The 23,662-nt window shown below is 35.9% G+C and overlaps 1 protein-coding gene across 1 annotated transcript in view; it reads right to left on the reverse strand.

Annotated features, from left to right (window-relative positions):
* LOC104619192 (attractin-like protein 1) overlaps window positions 1–23,662 on the reverse strand; it is a 102,016-nt gene that overhangs the window by 30,793 nt on the left and 47,561 nt on the right. The window contains 3 exon segments of the mRNA XM_010284982.1: window positions 7,108–7,195; window positions 8,334–8,508; window positions 20,831–21,039. Coding sequence (XP_010283284.1) covers window positions 7,108–7,195; window positions 8,334–8,508; window positions 20,831–21,039 — 472 coding nt within the window.

Genomic DNA, 23,662 nt, shown 5'->3' on the forward strand with positions numbered 1-23,662 from the left:
TTGATTTTATATTTCATATAAATGCAGCAATTCTTTCTCAGACTTATCCTATTTTTATTCTTTAGACTTAGTAATTTTCCTAAAAGAATACTTATCAGCTGCTCTGACTGTACCTGGGAACTCTACACTGTTATGCAAATCCTGCCTGCATTCCAAAACAATCTTATCTGATAGTTACCACAATAAGAAGTGTAAAGAAAATGCAATAAGGGGGTAATTTATAATCCATTTCTAATGAATCAGTAGTAAATTAATCATATTAGAATAACCACATAATTTTCATTTTGTACTTCTTAACTGTTATCATGGCTGTACAGAAAAGTGTATCTCTCAGAAATTAGTTTTCTGCCTTAATTCTTATATAAATCCATCCTGTTCCTGAAAATTTGGCCAAAGAAATGCTACTCATAAGACACATGAAGAACAGTCAATCTGCATTTTCTTGAAACAAGACTATCTATGTTTTCCTCCCATAGACTGTACCCATGCATTAGTATATAAATTAACTTTATGTAAACTATCAGGACTCAAAAATTCATCAGAACATTTGTTCTCTATTCTCACCTAAAATTTTCTAAAAGTTCAGTAAAGTCTTAATTCAAAAATTAAGAAATTTCTTGAATTTTTTTCAAGCAAAATACAAGACTCAAAAAAAGTCACTTGGCAATAACTCATCCATCGCAACCTGTTTTCTGCATTCAATACATGCCACCTGGTTTAGGACTGTCTAATACCTCCTCTTCCTTTCCCCAGACCATTACCTCTTTAATATGGTAACAACATCAAGAACATTCTATTATGCGTATCAAAAGAAAAATGAATAATCAATGTCCCCACTTGATGCCATAATCCTCCCATTAGATCACGGCTGACAGACTGGAAAGCAGTCTTCACTTAACTCTTCCTTCTGCAGCCTACTTTATTATTCTTACCTTATTGTCGAACTATATCGTCACTCAATAAGAACCTGCTAAGCTACACGAGAAGCATATTATAACCTAAGCTTCCCAACAGGACCAAATTCAAGTTCAAGGCAGTACATACTGCAGCAATTTGTATGTCAGGAGGTTAGCCTAATCAAGAGTGTTGTCACTATATTTCCTCATTATTTCCACATTGTTGCTGGCTGTATTTAAAGGTATTAATTCATTGAAGGATTCCATTAAGTCAGTACCTATATGTCTTGAAAGCCAGTAACTTTTTTCCTGGACTACAGTAGCATTCAAAATATAGGACAGGAAAATAAGGTAGTGTGCTTTTGGAAAAAAAAAAAAAAAAATTAAAATCAAGTTTTGAAGTGTTCTTGTCTGTGTGAACATTCCTTCATTTACAGAAAACTTGGCTGAAGAAAAGCATGCAAATAAAACTATGTGAACAGAGTTTTAAAACTGCTGAATGTGTAAGCTGGAATTTTATCAGAGATGTCAGTCTGATCTTTTGCACATTTAATATTTGGGTTAAACATATCGGAAGGAAGGAATAAGTAACAAAGATTGCGTATAAAAGTATTAATTAGGCATCTGCTTTTAGATCTGCTAGACATAAAAGCTGATCATGCTTAGACTTTGAAATTCACACCAACTGGAACATAATGTTGAAACAAGGAATGAAAAATATTGCACTTTTACATAAAGGAGCTAATCTCTTTATGAATAAGGCCCACTTAATTGAAGAGGTACTCTGAATAGGCTTTTAACTAGACTACATGCAAAAAGTGTATGACAGTTCATCTCACCTACTTCTCATATACTTCTGAGATCTGCAAGTCAGAATTAGAAAGCAAGTTGTGCATAAGATGTAATTGAAAGTCATAAAATAAACAAACTATGCAACTTGGTGGTACAACTTGCTAATAATTATTAATAGAATAGTTAGAAGAGACTTTTACATTCCTAGTTACATCCTTTTACATTCCTGTTCCAAATTATACTACAGTAACCAACAAAAATAGTCATATAAAAGAATGACAGTAAATCAACTGGTGAAAGATTTTGTGTCACTCACATGAAAGCAGAAAAAGTTTTTACTCTTTTTTTCGCTTTGTTAACCCTAGCTTTTGATTAGACTAATAAAAAAATACCAGAAGGGATATACAAACTCAACATCAATACCAATTGATTTGGAAAAGGAATCAAAACAATCACCCTTTTTTAATAAAGCTTTAAAATTGGAAGTAACATCCATAAAACTCAAATGAGTCAAATTAAATTTGACTATGTATTAAATGGTCCATATACTCGAAAACGTCTTTACAGTTACTACGTTAGCCTGCCTGTTTGCTTCGTTCCTATTGCCAGTCTCAAAGGAAATCTCAATGCCCAGTCATCATCCTACTGTCTTGGCACTACCAGCCACAGTTTAAGTACAAGGTCTAATTCTGTAATACAACAAGCTCACTACTGAGTAAGCTCCCAGCAGTGACCATACAGTCACCCTGTTTGCAACTCCCTTTCAACTTTATTCCAGGGATCTAGTACTTTTCAATTTACTATCTGAATCCCTAACTAGTCACCGCTTAGCAAAGCTATATGTACCTCTTTTAAAACCCTCACAAGCCATATCCTTCTGTCTCTTTATAATCCTTTATAATTTATTTCTTAAATTAATTATTTCAAAGTATGTTGACATTTTTCAGTATCAAGATGCCAGGAATGATATATAATCTTTGAGATACAGGAGAACCAATTGCTAACAGATATAGGTAGTACATTTCCAAGAACCAGTCTGAAGCGGCTCTGGAGGTAATACTATCTAACAGTTTAGTTGGTCTAAAAGCAAGAATACTTTTGTACTCTCTCTCCCATAAATGCATAAAAAGTCTTAGTCACTTGTTATAACTATACATCAGTGGGAGTCTTCTGATCTTTTTTTTCTTCAGAATAAAGAAGTACAGTACTTCAATTTTAACTAAAGAAGCTTTCTGAGGGAAATGGGCAAAGTAACTTATTTCGTTCTCCTCAGAGTCAATTATATAGCTTCAATTTACCTTGCACCACAATCAGGGAATACCAGCTCTGTGCTCTCACTCCTGTCTAGCGCTAGGCTTTGAAATCTCAGGAGCTTAAGTCAAAAACTTAATCTAATTTCTTCTCTGTGGATATTTTTGTTCTCAACTATAAAGGAAACGTTACACAATGACTAGTACACAGCTCAAAACACAGCTCAAAGCTGCCATCTCTAGGTATTACATCATACTACACACTAAATTATTTTTGGGTTTTTTTAAGAGACCGAATATCTGGAATGAAAAAATACCAAAAGTTTACCCTAAAAAATTTAATTCAAGAACTTATTACAAAAGTATGTACTTTTTCACTTGAAATTTCTTCAGCTTACATGATCAGTTCCTTTTGGCCCATGTAATATTTGACATTTGACATAATCACTAGTACAAGCAACATATTAGTTAATTATTGGACATGAGTGCTGCTGTGTTCATTATTAGTGAATTCTAATTACTAATTAACATGTGCCTTTGACAACAGCAACAGCTTCTGCACTACACACTTGCCTGTCACTTTCATTAATATTAACAAGAGTTGCGTCTCATCACTGAGCTCCAAAAAGATGTCTGAATTAAGATAGGTCTGTGATATTTAATATTTGCTGGTTAAAGTATCTCTAAAATGGTTACCCTTTAATCGGGAATACCTCAAGAAAATATTAGCACTGTCAAATAAAAAGGTTAAATGATATTTTAAGTCTTTACTCTGAACTGCTAATGATACATTATTTGACTGTTTCCCAACTAAAAGGTCCATGCTCTACAAGAACTGTAATAACCAAAAGATACTGGTCAGGAAGATCTGACCTTTCAAAGAACAGATAATACATTAGTAATGAAACAGGGAACCGATGAGAAGAAAAGCAATTTTTGAGTTGATGTCAGGGCATGCACAGAATCTAGTTCACATTACTACCGAAAACCACCTCTACAATGTTAACCATGCCAGGTACAGATTCAACGTCTCAGGAAGAGCAACAGATGCCAGGAAAAAATCCACCCACACCTACAAATCTGCTTAATTCAAAAGGAGCACTATATAAAAGGAACACTGATCATAAAAAGAAACTAAAAGGCACAACTAAAAAGGATAAAATCTCTAATGACAAGATGAAGATATTTTAAGAACATCCACCCAGATCACATGAATGTTTCCCATTAAAAAAAAAATTCCCATTACAAATAACAAAATAAATAACGCTTAACTTAACAGGAGGGTAATGGAGACTGCTAGAAGAAAAAGTATACTTCAAAATAAAGGTTCAAAACCTCCAGCACATTAGAATGCAGAGACATATAAATGCAGTCCATGAAAAAGTTTAATGAGCTGCCTGCAAAATTATATACAAAGTACTAATACATAATTTTTCAAATACCTTACAAATATAGCCAACTAGATAATTTATGGTGCCAGCAGACAGTCTGAAGGAGTATTCTGAGAAGATAAAGCCACAGTAACAAAATGAAGTTAACTAACTTTCCCATATGAGTTCTTCATGGTAGACTTTACAAGTATTTCCATAGCAGAAATTAGTAACAGAAGGTTATAGTAAAAAGTAAAAAAAAAATCTGATTAAATAAATCAGCAAGAGCAGTTCTGAAGGAATTTAAGAACAAAACAGCTGACCCTTGTCCATAGTGTGTAACTCACTCCTTAAAAATGTGTCATTACCAAGAGACTAACTAGTAACAGGCAGAAAAGATAGAATGCAGTGAACACTGCATGGGTAAGACAGACTGAGGAACGTCTAACAACTTCTGAAGAGAGAAATTATATTTGCAAATCATTGGATTTTCTTGAAGGAATCAAAGGTTTAGTTGATACAGTTACCTGGAATTAATGAAAGATGCTTGATAATGTTCCTCATGTCTTAAAAAAAACTAAGCTGCTCTGGGAAGATCAAGACAGGTAACACAAAGGTAAATAATTTGATAATGAATAGCTTGGGAAAAAAATGCTCACTTCTTAAATGAATAGAGGTCATTAGCAGTGTCCCACAGAGATCTGAAATTTGCATTTGTTTTGTTCAACATACTCAAAAAACAATATGGCACAGGGATGAATGGAAAAATGACAATTTTTTTTTACAATACTGTGTTACTCAAAATAGCTGAGACAATGGTCAAAAGGAAAGAATTGCAGAATAATGTCATAATACTGAATGTGTGATACAAGGACAAATAAAAGGGTAAATAAAAGTTCACATAGATAAGCATGAAGTGATGCATACAAATAAAAAACATTTAAGTCTGTACCTAGTGGTGGGTTTCGAATTGACTAGAATGAGATCTTGAGGTTATAATGGATATTCTGTGAAAATACTAGTTCAAAGCCATCAGCAGATTTTCAAAAAGCTAATATACTGTTAAGAAGTAATAAGAAAAAATTAGACCGTTAATTCTACAACATTAATCTCTGAGGTGCCAATACACCAGAGACTGTGCACCCCCCATCTCAGAAGAGATATAACAGAACTATAAGAGGTAGGGGCAATGACACAATGTTATCTAAGGTATGAAATAGCTCCATTCTGGAGGATTATTAAAAATGTAAGGATTTTTCAGCATGAAAAAGAAATGATAGAGAGAGGATATGATGGTCTTACAGAAAATCGTAAGTGGTACAGAGAAAATAAGTGGAACATAGTATAAAAATTAGGGATTATCAGAATTAAACTGGCTTTCCCAAAAGGAGGTATTTCTTCACAAAACAGACTGAAATTCTTAGGCACAGGATGCTTAAATAAATATATGGTCAGAAAAATTGGAAAAAATAAAAAACATGGATACATAGTCTTTCTACAAAAATACTACGCTTAGAAAATCCCAACTGCAGACTAGGACAGGAAGGTTTTATATGTTCTTGTCATTTTTTCTTATATTCTTCCTTAGGCATTCACTATTAGCCATTATTCAAGCCATGTTACCAGGCTAGATGAAAACTCTGGTCTGACTTGATACAATCTTTTTTGTTCTTCTCTGCTGGAGGTGTCTTACACAAACAACTGAAAATCTGGGATACTAATTCTGTATTTCTCCATCGGAGTTAACAAGTTTGCCATCATCTGTACAAGGCTAAATTATACACTGCATTCACTTTTGGTCCTTCATGTTTTGGAGACATGACTAACACTAGCCATAGATTAACAAATTAACAAAAGGCAATTTATTTTTTTTTAATAAAGATCATTTCTGTCTGCATATTCTACCAGTACAAAGAATCCTTTTTTCTTTTTTTTTTTTTTTTTTTTTTTTTTTGTGAAACAAGCCTTTAAAAGTGCTTTCAATAAAGCAGCATGCAGACTACATGATACCAGTAGAAGTAAAACTGGCAGCAGTTCATATTTGAACTTACAGTAAAACAGTACTATAGAACAACAGTTTGTATTTTAATACTGCTCTGGTTCTGTACTAAGAAAAATAAAACAAATGAAAACTTATTTCTTACTGTCATGGACTTCAGGGGCTTAATGACCCTGACCAGCCTCACCCAGGGCTCAGCCATGGACCCTCAGCCCCTGACTACTTGTGATCCTGCCTTCTGGATGGACCTGGACCGATGCTTGTCTCCTGGATGGACCTCTCAGGCATACGTTGTTGCTTTCTATCCCATCTTGTCTCTGGCCACGTCCCTTTTTCCTCCTGACTGGGCTCCCTGGACCTGGGTCATCACTTGCCATGTCTGATACTGTCAAAGGACCCTGCTACCAGCACTCGGCTCTGCCTGCTGGGCTCAATCCCTGGGGATGGTGCCAGGTCAGCAAGGGCACTGACCACACGGGGGTCACCTTGACCCTTGAAGGGGAACCCAGCTCCCCTTCCCTTCCCCACAACAACTCCTATTATATAAAGCCCCTTTCATGGGCGGGTTCAGCTCTGAGGGTTTATGGTCCACTAATAAGTGACTTAGATGCATTGAATAATTGGATTTTTGGAAAAAGATTGTGCAATAGATCTAAGTACTGAATAAGATACTAATACAAAATGCTTAGGGACTAGAAATTAAATTATCCTCAAAAATCTACGTTCATGATGAATCATTTTAAGATCGCTAACAGCACACACAAAAAAATCCATTAAATAGGATGCTGAGGAGTCCAAACCTGATATAAAGCAAGAGTGTGTCCATATCTCTGGAGTGGCCCTTTGGATACAGGTACAACATTCCATATACTGCTTTCCAAATTGTAGCTAGAAGAGAAATAGAAAAGTAAACACTCTCTATCTGCAGAGGAATAGGGACTTCTGTATGTTTGAACTAACTTCTGTTTGGCAAAGTATGCACACTTGACCACTGTAGTTTATCTGACATTGTAATTTGTTAACAGCAGTAGCATGATCACTTTTAACTGTTACAACACCATACTAGCTAGTGATAGTGTTTCTAAATGCTCATCAAAGAAAACAGAAGCATCTCTTTCAGGAACCCATCAGCAATCGCAAAAAATAGGACTGTAATAAAAATTACCAGATTTTCAAGAAAGTTACGAAACTAGATTGCTAAGCTCACTGTTATCAGTCACACAAAGAAAAAAAAAACACTAAACTTCTTATGCCACAATCTTTTGCTCTAGTTTGAAAACTTAGCGTTGAGCACCCCCTAAGGTGTAAGGTTTCTATTAAATTTTAGTTAACAATTAATCCATTAATGGATTAAAACATAACAAGATGGAAGAGAAGTAAAAAGTAAGAAGACAGAGACAGAAAAGGAAATCACCAAAGACGATGGGATTTGTTTTGGTTTGCAAAGGTACGGACAAAAGCAGGAGGCAGACAAAAGTAGAGTAAACATGCTAATAAACATATCCTATTACTTCCATTTACCACATTTAGGGCCTGTACATATATACAAGTCACTATACACATCATAAATATGAAGAAGTGAAATATGGATGACCTGATGAACCTTACTGGCAGGGCCCCAACAAGCTAAGTGCATACATTAAATACAAGTCTCCTATAATTATAAATTAAATTGAACAATGCAAATAGCATTCTAGATGTCCATCTGAAAAATATTACCACATGGGTTTCTTTTGCTGTTTTGCCACTACAAACATTTTTATGTTTGGCAGCAAAGTATAGTAACAGTTTTCATAAAACTGAAGAAGTTAAGTATTAGTATCACATATAGCTCAATCTTACCCATATTTTAACCTTTTTTAGTCATAAGAAAATTACAAGCAGAAAATAAGACTGTTAATAAAGAATCTAAAACGACATAAAAAACTTTCAGTTACGATATTGCAGGATAGAGGCTACCTCCCTGGTAAGATCTGTTTTCCCTAAGCCACGTCAGAAGGGATACGACAAAGGAGAAATCACTTACTTCAACACCATTTGGAATGAACTGTAGTTAAAAGTGTATCCACCAATCACCCACATAAATTTCCCGTGGAGGACTGCCTTATGGGAAGCCCGGCCCACAGAAGGGCTGAAGGGCTTCACATTTGGTAGAATCCAGTAAGACTCCGTGGAAGGGACGTTCAAAGAACAATCTGGACCTGTTTGGTAAACAAATGGGCAATTTGTACAATCTGTTAGACAGGGTTGTTAGAGCCAATAAAGCAGAAACAGGGGAGGCTTAATTACAGATGTCAGGATTACTCATTCTGATAAAATACAGTATAGACTTTTACATTTAACAGATGCTCAATGAAAAAAAACACCTGACAAGGGACGTCAGTTAAATTGAAACCCTTAGATTAGCCCAAATAATAATGATATATTTCTGCATTCTTCTCAGAAAATATACTGTATGAGTCACAAAATGAAAGAAAGGCACAATGCATCATATTTTTAGATGTTCTATAGAACTAAAACGTGTAGCACAGTATATACTGCATGTTACCTCTGAAGAAAAACGATACTGCATTTGAACTAACAAGAGTAAGCTTATATCAAAGCAAATAACGTTACAGGAAATTAAGTTACAATATAGATTATAATACATTAAATCTCAGGAATCAAAATTTGCACTTTGCCGATGACATTCTGCATGGTCTTTCAAGAGCAAAATACTGTGGCGTGCTTTATAAAAAGAATGTTTTGATTATTTAAATTTTGTTAAATTGTATAGCGGATTCTACAAAGACACCCAAGCCCACAACTACATATTTTTTTGTAACATATTTTAGCCAATTTTTTTTGCTAAATAAGGATTGTTATTAGTTTTGCTAATAAGGTCAACAAAATGCATCATTTTTAAGTTATATTATTATTAAAATCATGAACAGCAGAAACATTTATTTTTCGTTTGTTCTGTAAAAACAAAATGTGTTCTCTTCATTGTTAGTTTATGCTCTAGATGTGGAACAAATTTAAAATCTGAATATATTCAGAACCTTGCTAAAATAAAATTTTTAAAAGACAGCATATGCACTATTCGCCTCCTGTCAGTGACTGTACAGCGTTACTGACTGGCTTTATTTCTAGATGGGAAACACTGAATTTTTAGGACACCAGCGAGTTCTACCTTAAGCATTATCAATCATGGAATTGAAATTTTTATCATCAGTGATGGCATACAGATATTGGATGACAGTAGAATTACTTCTGTAACGATGCTAATACTATAAGCAATGTGATCTCCCCGTCAGCCTGACTGACTGGGATAAATCCTTCCCTCAAGCTACTGGACGTTACTAAAAAACAAAGCTGTTGAAGTCAGAATGGGCATAACTGTCTTTGGAAACTCAGTGATAACATGCTAAAAACAAAAACCAAACCAAACCAACAAAAAAAACCCACACCACCACCCCAAAAAGCAAACACACAAAAAAAACCCCAAACCACTAGTCTGCATTCCAAATGGTCACACAGGCCATCAACTTTCTAAAAAGGTTCCAGGAAAGATCTTGAAAACTACTGGCCTACTATGCTTCTACTTCTACCTGACAAATCAGCAGAAGCTGTAAGAGTGGACAGCATTAGTCAATAGACAGGTAATTGCCATCTACTCACACAATTCAGTATAGGTTTTGTAAAGAGAAGGCCTGTCTTCCAAGCCTATTAAAGGTCTCTGAAGATATCAAGATGGGGTTATCCAATTGATACACTGATATAGATTTTCATAAGGCTTTTAACAAAATTCCTCACCAAAGACTTTTAAGAAAATTGTTTAAGGAGACTATTGTAGCAAGAGAATGAATGCCTTTGCACGGCTAAATAACTGACTGTGAGAAAGAGAAAGAGGAGTGAGAAAGAGAAAGAGGAGTGAGAAAGAGAAGACAGGAGTAAATGGCCACTTCTTAGAAGGAGGGAGGTCACCCATGGAGTCCCACACAGGTTCAACATACACACTAATGATCCTGAAAAGGGATGATAAGTGAAGAAAGTCTGCTGATAAAGGCAATTACTGGTGGCCAGAAAGAGTAAGATCAGGTTTGAAGAACCAAAGAACAAGTTCTTGTCTGACTGTGTGACTCAGCAATAAAATTATGCATGAAATTCAACATACATAAATTTTAAACTATGTAACCTATGTTCTAGCTTGACTAAAAAGAAAATAGTCTCTCAATTAACCATCACTAGTCAGTAGTAAAGTCTCATCTTAAGATCTTAACTCATGAAAGTATCACCTCAACAATCAGCAATGGTCAAAAAAGCAAATCATATGTTAGGAACAGAGAACACTGTTACCTCACTGTACAAATCAGTGGTTTGCCTACACTTAGAAAACTGTGTGCCCTACTCAAAAAGAAGATAGGGCTGGAGACTGTTTACAGAAGAGTAATGAGGTTGTTCAAAGGAGTTGAATGGCTTCTGTAATTGGAACTACTGGGTTGGCTAGGACTTTCTCACTTGGAAGAAATTTGGAAATGAAATTATAAATGTCTATAAAATAAGTAACACAGAGAGGGTGGATATGAAGAGTCTACAGTCTCTTAGACTACAAGAACCAAGATTTATCAAATGCAGCTTGAAGAAGCCACATTCTAAATCTACAAGAGGAGGTAGTTTTACATGCAAGAAGTATCAGATCTTCTTGGCGAGGAACCCTGAAAAAGGATGCTCTAGATGCAAAGGTTTATATTGAGTCAAGGAGAGACTGGACAAGAATTTAGAAGAGAGCTGCTGATATTTGCTAAATAAACTAGGTAATTTACATCAAGTTCATAATCTTAAAACATACTATCCTTTGGGAAGACTACATTTTTCCCAATGTGTATTATCATTTTTTGGGCAACTTCTTACAATTAGTTCTTACACACAGTGACCAGGCAAATAATCTGTACCTAACCAGTTGTCAGCTTTTCTTAGTATTCTATAGAAGAATTATGTCCACTTGTATCCAAATTACCTTCCATTCATTAAATGATGGAGACACTAAAATCCCATTGTTCATTATACCTTCTCCCAGAAAAGATGAATGGTATTTGAATGGGGTCTAATAAGAGTATGAACAATTCAGTATATTATTTCTTAACCATTAATAATAGATACTGTAATAGAATCGTAACCTCAGCAAGATTCTGGTTTGATAAATCACTGGAGGAAACACTTAATTTTAATCTAAAAGTGCTTAAAAATAAACAACTGATTAAGTACTCTTTGATAAGGGAAGAGCTTAGAATTATGAAACTGCTGCTTCCAGTCAGAAAATGAAGATACGTTTATGTCTTTCATTGCAGCTGCCATTCTTGCACAGCCATGTAGTGGTCAGCAGTGTCCCCTAGTGGCAAACAGTGACTAAATCACACTAACTACTCGCGTGCCAATTCATTCGAGATTTTCCTTTCTGGAGACAGCAAACCGCAAGAATTCATATCGCGAATCCAGAATATCTTTAAATGACATTGACTGTATCAAAATGAAGACAAGCACAAACTTTTTATAAAAACTGAACAGTGCAAAATCTTAACACCACTGTTAACCAGATCAGTGATTGAAAGAATGTCGCAGATAACTCTCTTACAACCTCAGTGCTTCATTGTCTACACTGAATGACAGAAAAGGTGAAACAGAGAGGAGAAACACCTTGTACCCAGGTCTTGTTCTGGTAAGGAGGAATGACACATTCTAAGGAGACACACCTGAACTCAGGAGCTTGAAAGCAGCAGGTTTTCTTCAAAGAACACATCAATACCCTGTGCGTGACGTACACATGCATTGAAGTCAACTATGTTGACATTACCACCAGAACAGGCCCCCCTGGCTTCCCCTCGCTGCTTGCACTTCAGCTCTCATTGCTACTGGCAGCACTTTTCACGTGGCTGCACCATGAACCAGATGAGGGAACGCACCCAGGTTAACACTTGCTTTTATTTTTAGCCAGGCTAGCTTTTAATCTGGATGTGTTCCCTATATGTTTCACCTTGCTGACATGCACATGGTTGTGCCAACACAAGTAAGTCTGCACGGCCAAGACTGCCTCTTCAGTGAAAGTGTAAAATATCCATGGAGTTACCACAGCATGTATCAACTGGTACAAAAATGCAATACATAGTTGAAAAAACCCAAAGCAGTAGAATAATACCAACTTCTACCAAACCATCATTTAAAGAGCAAATGCTTTTGTGTGGCTATTGCCTTCTAAAGGCAAACTAAATGCAGGACTTGCAAATATCTTTTACAGATTTTCTTATACACCTATACCATGAAATATCACCATTATTTCCGTGTAAATACATTTTCTCTTCAGAAACATCACATTCACTAAATACATGCCTTTTGTGCAACAGACAGCACTACATCTGCAGAATAAAGATAATGAAAAATATGTTCTATTATTTTCTATGCAAATATGATTTTTCTCCATTTATGTAAAATTTTATTTCTTTCTTATCTTCCTGGTATGTCACTCAATCCACTGGAGAGGAGGGAGGAAGCTTTAAAACAGCGAAACAACTTTATAAACCTGAATCAGAAGCCAGTTACGTTATCCTCAAAGGTAGGAAAAATTCTATAGGTTTTAAAAAGTGATTTACCCATACAACACAAGAGAAGGAATCTAATTTATATTTATTGAGGAGTTTCATGAACTGCCAAAGTAACAATCTGTTCCCATAGCTGAAGTCATAAGATCAATTTCCACCTAACGAGAAAACATCATCTACTTTCTTCAATCCTAATCTTTTCCTTTGGGATCACAGGAAAAAAACAGAAGTATTGATGTGTTGAATATAAATGTCACAGTCCTGTTCTTCATACAACCTAATCAAAGCATTTAGATCAAGTATTTGTTGTTATTTATTTGGTATTTGTTTGATATCTGATCATTTGAGTTGAGAATTATTGCTTTAACATATTTTTTCAACCACCACAAATACAAACCAAATATTACTGTTCTCAAGTACCCAATAAAATCTTCATGTGATAATGAATTTGAGATTATGAAAAATATTTTTGAGAACTATATCTGAATATACTTTCAATAAAAATTCCATTGGAAGTTTTACCAAGCAGTAAATCACCTTTCTTACAGGAAAGTGATGATATAGTAACTACATAAAAATACAAAGTTGCTAGCTAAATGAAAAGATAAATGTTGTTCAAGAATGGCTCCCCAGCATTCTAATTGTAGGTGTATTCATGTATCCCTGTGCTACCACCGCACAGCTCTGCAACATCCATACGGGACATAATTATTTCCCCACTCCTGCAAACAGTCGTACTCCAAACGAGACTTAACGGTAGGCAGAGAGATCCTGGATAGGATGCCTCCAGCTAAAGCAGCATGGCAGCAAGCTGTGCCAGGACTCAGCCTCCTCCATGACTGAAACAGTCAGAATCCCTAACGCGCACAAGCTGATGCGGTTCTTGATATGCCATCTGGTTGCTATTATTCAGTCCCATTTCCTTCCTCAGCCAGGCAGAGTGGATCATCCAAGGGCAACCCAGCCTTGGGGAGTCTGCAGGGTAAGCCTGAGCAGAAGGGCTGCTCTGCCTGCCACTGGTGCGTACTACCTACCAGTGCCCTGTAACTGTTTGCCTTCAGGTCTCAAACTCAAGGTCAGCTAGGCTGGTACAGAAGAATAAGGCCTGATGTCACAGCAGTCTTTATTGGAAGCACGTTGCGTGGAGAGCCTTCTTAGTCTTCTGTGACTGAGCACAAGCATACTCTTTGGTAGACTCTGCATGAGATTTGTCATTTTAAGATTAGCAAGAAGAAACAGGGCCTTTTCAGATTAGCAGTAGCTGAGAGTACCCATTGGATTAGAGATTTTGAGGCTCCATGCTAATGCCAGCACGACATCAAGCTCTAATATCTACGCTAAGAACCTTTAGAAAACTTTGCAGCTCTAGTAGTCAAAAGCCTGCTTCCAATTTTCAAACAAGATGTATTGATGGCCAGTTTGCCCCAATTTTTCTTCTACCAGTGTTGATACCACTGGACTTAAAGACCTGGTCTGTCTATACACCCCACAAACATTTATAAACAGCAACACTATTCCCTCACAGCCTTCATTTTACTAGTTGAAACAAACCGTGCTCTGACAGTATCTTCCAGAGTCCTGACCACCCTAATGATTCTCCCTCTGAGCCTGTTTCAATTTGTATTCATAAAAGTGTAGTAGCAAAAATGAAATATGGTATTAATGTTTTCATATATTTAACTGTAGATTCTGCGACTGATCATACTACTAGTGCATTTGACACTTTACAGCCTATAGTTCGCAGAGTATATAAAATTAAGAACACAAATTAGTTCATATTCTAATTGAGACAGACAAGCAAGTTTTCTCCTATGTCACCTTCCACACTTCAATCCAGGATTATAAAAAAAAATTCTTAATACTCTTAGTCCCTAAGTGTATGAATTTACAATCTATGCTGAAGTAATTACAACCCACACATTACTCTAAGCCTTTTTTGCAGGATATTCTGGTCCTCCTCCATGTTTGAAGTAACTCCCACCATTGTATTAGCAGATTTCATTAGCAGTCTTATGAGTAGATTATAAAAATTATGTGATGAGATCAGTCCCAAGATCAGTCTTTAAGTATTACTGGTATCATTCCATCCTAAGTTACTTGTTCAGCATGCCCACTCACATTTCACAATTAACAAACTGTGTTTCTCTTACTACTCCTTTATGTATTCCCCAACTTCTTCAGTTTCAGTGATTTGCTATCATCAAATGCTGAGGTTCAGTTAAAATATATTGCATTTTCTTGTCATTTTTCTTACAAATTATTTAGGATTAACTACACTGATAAATCTCCAATTCAACTATTTCACTATTCAGTCACACCGTAAGTTTATTTCTTTCCTCAAATTATGGTCTAGAAGTTTACACATTGCTGAAATCAAACAGGTTTTTAGCTCCCTGAATTAGTTTCTTCCTATTCTTAAATAAAAGTGCTGCAGATAATGAGCTAAATTTAGTATCTTTCCTTATCAGGGAGATCAGTACTATCTATCCCCTTCTTGTGTTCAGGATGTAGTATCGCATTTGTTCATTAGTTTAATAAAGTGCTAGCATGTTCTACCTTACTACATTTATGTGCATGAATTTTAAATAAATATTTCAATTAAATATTTAGAAGGTCATAGATTTATTTTAAATGGATTACATCTTTCATTGAAACTCACAAATAATAGCGGACTTCCTTCCTAAATCTCAGCCTAATCGCACATACAGAGCATTATCAACCACTTTAATGCAGACAACCTTTTATTGAAAAGAATCCAATAAGTTCTACTACACCTGCTTTCAATAACTGTCATCATAAAGGTATTTAAAACTGAAATTGGCTCTTCATTTAACTGTGATGATCTTTCTTTTGCAGTAAGGATTCTTAGTTTTCTCACATAAAATTTTCAGACACTAGATTTCTAATTATGATAGCTCTATTTTGTTTACAAATTGCACAAAGTCCTCAAAGGAAACTTGACAAATTGTTAAATTCAATCTGAACATAAAACTGAAGAACATTTCCAGTATACATGATATAACCATTCATGTTAAGCCAATTCCTTCCTATGAATTCTGTACATGCAAAATTTCCTTAGACAACTCATTTCTGTGATACACATAATGAAATTTGCAAACACAGAGTGCAGAAATTGGATTTTAACTTTAATTGGAGAAGGAAAGGATTCCTTGGGTGTGTGTTTTTATGTGCATATATAGTATTTAACAGGACATCTCCCAAACTGTAAAACTGCAGTTTCTTCTCACTGAATTGATACCCAGCCAGTAGAAAACCTGAAAAGGTTCACAGGGCAGAACAGTTATAGGACACCTGCTTCTATTTTTTTTTCTTCCAAAAACAGCTTTGTCCAAAGCAAATGCTTTCAGTTCAGGAATATCCAGGCACAACAGGCGACAACCTTGGATTTCACACATCTGGGCATTTGTCACAAGCTCTTTCCAGCACTGCATTTCAACTGTCACTGCCTGAGCTCGCATCTCAAACCTTTTCCATTGGTTTCAATAAACCACCACCACACAAACACAGCTTTGCTAAACTTCAGCTTGGAGGAATAAGGCCGGCCAAACAGGGGAGTATGACCTCAAAGCCTTCCACTGAAGAAGTGAGAATGAACTCAACTCTAGTTAGTCCTTTCAGGATAATCTATGTCGAGTATAGACACGCATTAACATAGTAGTTCTGGCCATACTCAAGATGCTGTTGGAGTAAGTGCCATAGTAACGAGCAAGGCAATATAGTGAATTTTACACTGCAGCAGTTATAGCTCTCTTTTATACTTCCATTGTTTACTTCTCTCCTTACATAAAGGGTCATTTTATCCTAGAGAGATGTTATTAAACTCAAGCTGCCTGAATTGCTAATAGACTTATTTCAAAGTTAATTAGTTTAATTTCAGAATCTGGTCTTCCGCTACGTCTCTATCTGCTTGGAGCGAATCTGTAGAGACAAAAAACTGACTATACACATTCCAGAATTTTTATCGGTGTTTTAACTTTGGACTAGATAAGATCCTTAGGACTGAACGCCTGTTTTTGGCTGGTGTGTGTTACATGGAACCCTGGAGCTCACTTCTGCTGTCATTTCATCTAAAAGGAATGCAGCTCCTGTGTTTTCAAACCACCTCATGATGCAAGCCAAAACACAGTAGACATGGAGGATCAGATTTGCTTTGAAGGTACCCTATTGATCCTCTTAAAGTCTCATGGAAACATACCCTGTAATTCCTCCCTATTAGATTTCCTTACTGCCTGCAGTACTGATGTTCAATGATCAAAGTATCAATAAAGTTTCTCTTAAATTCAGTAGAGTCTTCAACTCTTCTTTTCCTGTCTGCACTGAGCACGAATGGTACCTGAGCATCCCAGCATCACACTGGACCAGGGAGAGGAAGTATACTGTGTCTGTGCATGAGCTCTCAGCGAGGACTCCCACTGAGCATTAGTCACTACTAACTCCTTCATCTCCTCATCACAGGATTATTTCCTACTAAGTATATTAGTTTTATGGCATGACTTGAGCTCTCGCTGGTATTTACAGCCCTCCCTAATGTGCTGATCCCCAAACTGGACACTATACTCCAATGTTATCTGTCAAATGCCTATCACAGGGAAAGGGTAACTTGCTCTCTACTCAAAATTCCTCATGTGAAAATTATTACCTACAGTGATTTGCAAGTTAACCACCTCTGCTTTCTCAGGCAGCCTTTCTTTTGCCAATGCAGCCTGCAGTCTCTGTTCCTAGATCACTTTACATTAAGTGATATCAAGACAACTTTCTAAATCATTACTTGGAGCTGGATGACTTCTAGCTCTTTAAAATGAAACAATCTTCCTTGATTTACCACACAGTGAATCCTACCTGAAAATATTATCAGGAAATAATCATATATAGTAATCAAGATCTTTTATAAAAATGTTGTTTAACATCAGGCAAAAAACAGGTCACTGGAAAATTCTCCAACTCATCACTTGGCTACTGCATATTTTAGAGGTAGCTATATTTTTAATTCCTTCAGTGAAACAGTTTTTAACCTATACAATATGTGGCAGGCTAGTTATTTCCTTTATGTGGCATTAAATGAAACTCCTTGAAGAAATCAAAAGAATGCCTCTATCAACAAGACCTGTAATATTACTTTTAAAAAGAATAAAATACATCTATAGTAGTTAGTAATATTTTCAGCATTTCCAAAGATAGTATACCTAACCCTTTTTAAAAATGTGGAAAAGATGTGCAATCCTTCCAATTATCCTGAATTGTCAAACCTGTTACACAAATTAACTGTTTTGAAATCTCCTCTCATTCACACCCCGAGACAATCCAAGACACAGTGTTCCTCGTATCAAAGAGAATTTGCTGGCTGTAAACACAGATTCAGCAAAAGGTAACATCTTACTATAATCTTTTCAACTTCTTAAACAGGTCCCCGTTACTCTCAGCCACGCCTAGCAAAGGAAGAGAGCATGTTGGTAGTTTTAAGACATCTTTTTCAGCCTGAGTTACATCCACAGCCTGTATCAGCAGGCATTGACACATTCTGCTTTAGAGTATCAAGATAGATTAGCCAGTAATGTGACAGTGTAATATGATTTAGTATTCATAAAAGCAAGCACTCTTCAGGAAAACCTCTGGCCTCTTTTATGTTTCCTGAATATTTTAAATTAACCAGATTTCAAGGAGCTATTAAATATTCTTCCTATACGTATTTCTGATAGCAACCATCTCTAGTACAATAAAAATCCTACTTTTTTGTTAAAAATATTTGTATTATTATAAATTGTTTTATAAGCCTAAAATTTTTCTTGTCATGTCATCATTCTGTATTTGTCAGAATAGCAGCGAACTCACAAATATCTACAACATCCTTCTTCCACAAAATATATTGTATATAATAACGAGAGGACCCTACCTTTTACTCAAAACGATTATCCAAAAGATATCTAAAAGAATACTGTGTTCTCTTTTCTCAGAGTACTTGTTTTAAATGACATTTTCTTCAGCTGCTCCTTCCAGAGCATCCACAAGATGTCACCATTGTAAAAAAAAACAAAAAAAAAAGAAAGCCCAGGTGTTGTAATGTATGACATACCCTCTTTCTTCTCTGAACCATGGATTTTACTTATTGTACATTTCTGCCAATGCAGTCCAGTGAATTTTCTTCCATATAGGGACTAAACATACTCAAAAAAAAACAAATATGGAAAAAAAACTCAAAACATGAAATTCTATTTAAAAAAATAGAAATTAAGACCCTAGTTCAACCAGTTGGTTTGAATTACCAAACACAAGAAAAACTTGACAAACAGTAAGAGTAGTAAGATAAGTAGAAACGTTTATAGTTCCAACATTGCACATAACCTACACAGAAGATACTGTCAAGTTTAGAAACTATAAAGAGAGAGTATATAGATATAAATAAATAAATAGAAATAAATAAATAGAACACAGAAGCAAGTAGGCTCCCAGGGAGCTTAAGGAAAGTCTGGCACTGCTTTGTGTTTAATAAGGAAAAACAATTATGTAGCCAAGCTAGCTCATCTGGCACAGAATTAAAAAAAAAAGTAAATTAACTGAAAACTAAGTAGGTTTGGTGAAAACGCACGTAACAGTTAAGCAAGCTATCTCTATATAGTCCTATTCACTTTAGGAAACAATAGGAATCTAGTATGCACAGAGATGCTAGATGACAAGATGGTGCTAACAGTGAAAGTTAGAATTTTAATTTTTTTTCATGCTTAAAACTTCTAATGAATACTATAGCACCGTAAATGACTAGCCTAAAAAGCTATTCCAAAGATTAGGGATTTTTCCCCATTTTGTACACAATCTGAAATGGCATGGAAGCAATGCACAAATACAATAGTGATATTCCTGCTACAAGTTCTATTCACAACTTCCTTATAGAGATTAAGTTTTCAGGACAATTTTTTTATGCACTACAATCATGAAACGTTCTGGAGGACTCAGTGACAAGTCTGCACTGTTTCCGTTCAATTACCATATTGCTAACGCACTTCCTTTTTGTGGGTGCACTGACTGCCTTTTAATGAACAACTTCATTAATTATTAAGAAATGAAATGGATTAAATCTCACGGTATCTTTGGTCTAATAGGTGTGACAGCTAATAGGAGTAAAAAAAGCCATTTCCTCTGATATGCAAAAAGAAACAGCAATAAAAGAAAAGTAGAGGCAGGAAGTAATGGGAAGAAGGCAAACTAGCAAATTAATCTGGAGGCATTTTAGTATTTGTTAAGAGAAGAATGCATAGCAAGCTAATCCAATTGAGATTTTTAACAGAAATGGTAAAGGATAAAAAGAAAAAAAAAGCAAACGTACCATAATTACAGTAAGTGAATTAAACATTTAGGATCTTAAATAATTGACCTTTAATAAGAAAAAAGTGTTTATGGTATTGGGAGTAAAACTACAGCACATGCTTACAGCACATCCATTACTCCACAGTATGTGTCCACATACACATTCGTGTGCCATCCTAACAAAACTGCTTATCTTCCTTTTTCATTGAGAGACTACAACAAATAATACACAGCTAAAAACCAGACAGTGAATACTTACTTTCTGAAGCACTAAAAATATGATGTGATGATGTTACATTAAGAAAGAAGGAAAGAAAATCAAGTCTATCAAGTCATTAAAAAAAAATTAATAGAATAGGAAATTAGGCTATGGAGGAACTTAGCCTCCAGAAGTGCTCACAGCTTTGAGTAATTACTGTTACTATTGTTTCAAACTAATGATCCAAAAAGAAGAATGCCCACCACAAAAAAGTTTAGGTCAGATCTAGGTCCACATGAAAACTTACTCCAGAAATTATTTTTTCATTTATGTTTATTCTTTAAAGATGCTAATTTGCATACTAGATAGGACACATTAAAAGTGGTTCTTTTTTAAAGATGAACTTTATTCCAGATAACAAAGCCTTACCTTGCCAGCTATCATTGCAAACACACAGCTTCTCGCCTGTCAAGTCACAGTACCCATGGTCTGGACTGCCACAGTTGGCTTTACAATACGGAATATCACAGGCTTCTCCTTTCCAGTACTTGTCACACTCACAGTACACCCGGCTTGGTAGGGACGCACTGGTTGTACACTTTCCATGTTCTGAGCAGTTATTAGGACAAGAATTAATTCTGAAAGAAATATGTAAAATAAGGGAAATGACAAGCCAAGTTCATGACAGTGGTTTTATCTGACAGTATTCTAACAGTATTTGTTAGATAAAGTACTTTTTTTCCTGAAAAATGTCCATGTACTGATAAAACATGAGTTTAATTATGATTTTACAGGCAAGTGAGCTGAAAATATGTTCATCCAGGCTTACATAGAAAGTCGATGATACAGTTAGGTTCACAAACATCTTGTACTTTACCAAGAAGTGTTGACATTAAGCAGAAGGACAGGCCCTGTCTGGACAGATCACCATCAATGTTTTCCCAATATAAGCACTCTAGTCAGTCCCTTCAAACGCTTATTATCCCTAGAAACGCCCGCACTGGAAGTGACTGTGAGCAGTAACCCTTAAACTCTCCACCATACAGTTAAAAGGTTTTCCTGAGTGGCTTTGGTCTATGCTGTAAAACAGTATGTCTAACATCCAAGAATAAAATCAGAAAAACCAAGGAAAGATACAAGATGGCTAATATCCTGAAACTATTTACAGGCAGCACTTCATGCTTTGAAACCTTAATAATAGAGCCACCTTAACCTTGCCTCCTTAACTTCATAGTCAGAGATGCAAAGAAAGGAACAATTAGGATGGAAGAAGTCTGTGACTGTTATGGGAGTTCGCATTTCTGTGATACACCCTACTAAACACTGAGATCACAGGCAACTGGACTGCAAAATTATGCAAACTCGTTCCAGAAATACAGGCAATTCCTCAGAGACAAGGAGGGATGGAAGACGTTGAGTATGTGGGTCCAACAGTCTCCACAAACAGAATATGGATCTCAGGCAGTACTTGCCTGATGAAGTCCAAAATGTATTTGAAGTCTTTTTTGATGACTCATAGCAAAGGGATGGGTTGAAAATCAGAATAAACTGTTACTACAAACCCCTGATGATGGTAATGCAGACTGCTCCCTGCAGATGTGCAAGCTGGATACTGTTCATAGTCTTCCTTGCTCTTAACAAGGGAAGAACAAACTGAAAAAGTTAGGGAAGACTTGTTCAAGGCTGGCCTTTGGCCAAATGTCCTTGTGGTAGGACAGTCAGGAGATGTGTTTTCATTTTCTAACGGCTCAGAGAACTGATTCTGTTACACTACAGAAAAAAAAAAAATCCACTTCTGAACTGCAGATGTCCAGGGGGTTTTGGCTAGTATACACAAGGCATTAAAACCATTGATAGTATTAACTGCTCTATACCACAGCCGTGAGGAACCTCTCCCCCTGACTTCATAGGGAGACTGTTCTCCAGGAAGGTGAACAGTTAAGTCTTTCCAGCAACCAAGATACCGGTTTAAAAGTAGACGTATCCCCACTCCAATGGGTTCATTAAGGATTCAAACAGAATGAGGAAAAACTGTTTTGGCAAAGCTGGAAGTAGGTTGCCTGCTCCTACTGCAAGGAACTACAAGGAACACAAAATTTACTCAGAGAGTTCTGGAGTAACTACTGTTGTTTGCAAGTGCCATGGCACAGATGCTACACTTCTGTCTTCCTCAAGACAAAGGGAAGCAAGTGATCCATCAAGACAAAGTGAAAGATCAAGTCAAAAACTGCTTTGGGTTACCAAATCAAGGAATAAAGAGGGTAACAGAAGCAGGATGTAGCATATCAGCGACAGAAAAAAAGTTAATGCAGCCATAAAAAGCAATCGTAAGTACTTTTAGCATAAAAAGGGTTACTCTTGGCTCATTAAAAAAAATTTTAGAAGTATCCATTGCACTAGAAGAAACAGAAGAACAAAGTACATAAAATGTTGTGAGTTAGATATGTAATGGAATTAAAACTGGCAGTTCATGGATTTTTAAATCTTCCAAAAAATTAGGTAATGATATGTAGCATGCACCACATTACCAAGCCATAAAAGAATGCAGAGCACATACACTCATTTCTTGAGAATGCCATGTCATATTGCCATTTGCTCCCAAGACAAACAAAAAAGGTGCAATAAAAGTTTCAGGGATAACTGAAAAAATATATCTAATTACAGTAGAGACGTCTGCATTTCACTGATGTCAACTGACAAAAATTAAAAATACCCAGTCCTCTAGATTGCCATTATTAGTGTGGTTTCCCAGACTCTGAATAGCTATTTATTATCTTGTAAAAGGTAGGCAAACTGCTGCAAATTACAGAAACAATCTCTCCATAGACAATTTAACAAAGACCTCTGCCAAGAGTAAAGCTATGTTCAGAAGCACAAATAGGAATCTTAAATAAATAAAAGAATATGACAAAAGTATTACACGTTCTTCCACATTTGAAGTGCAGTGCTGGCCACCACATCCCAAAAATTGTTATTTCAGAATCTGAAGAAATTGAAAGAAAGGAACAAGAATTATCTTCAATCATGAGAAAACTATCACATGAAGAAAGAGGTCCAACAGGACCAAGCAATTCCCTCTTGAACTAAAGCATCCAGTATAAAGAGACACAACATCACGTGTCACAAGCATGTCCCAAATGAGATAGAAGTTGCAAATCAGCAGCTAGTGCATATAAGAAGGAAAAGGCTCAGGTCCATCGGATGCATCTTTAGAGCTACTAACACAGAAAAGCAGAGTGGAGGAAAGCAAGCATAGTTATA

This window comes from Phaethon lepturus, unplaced genomic scaffold (assembly GCF_000687285.1).
Source record: "Phaethon lepturus isolate BGI_N335 unplaced genomic scaffold, ASM68728v1 scaffold16304, whole genome shotgun sequence".
NCBI classification, from domain to species: Eukaryota; Metazoa; Chordata; class Aves; order Phaethontiformes; family Phaethontidae; genus Phaethon; species Phaethon lepturus.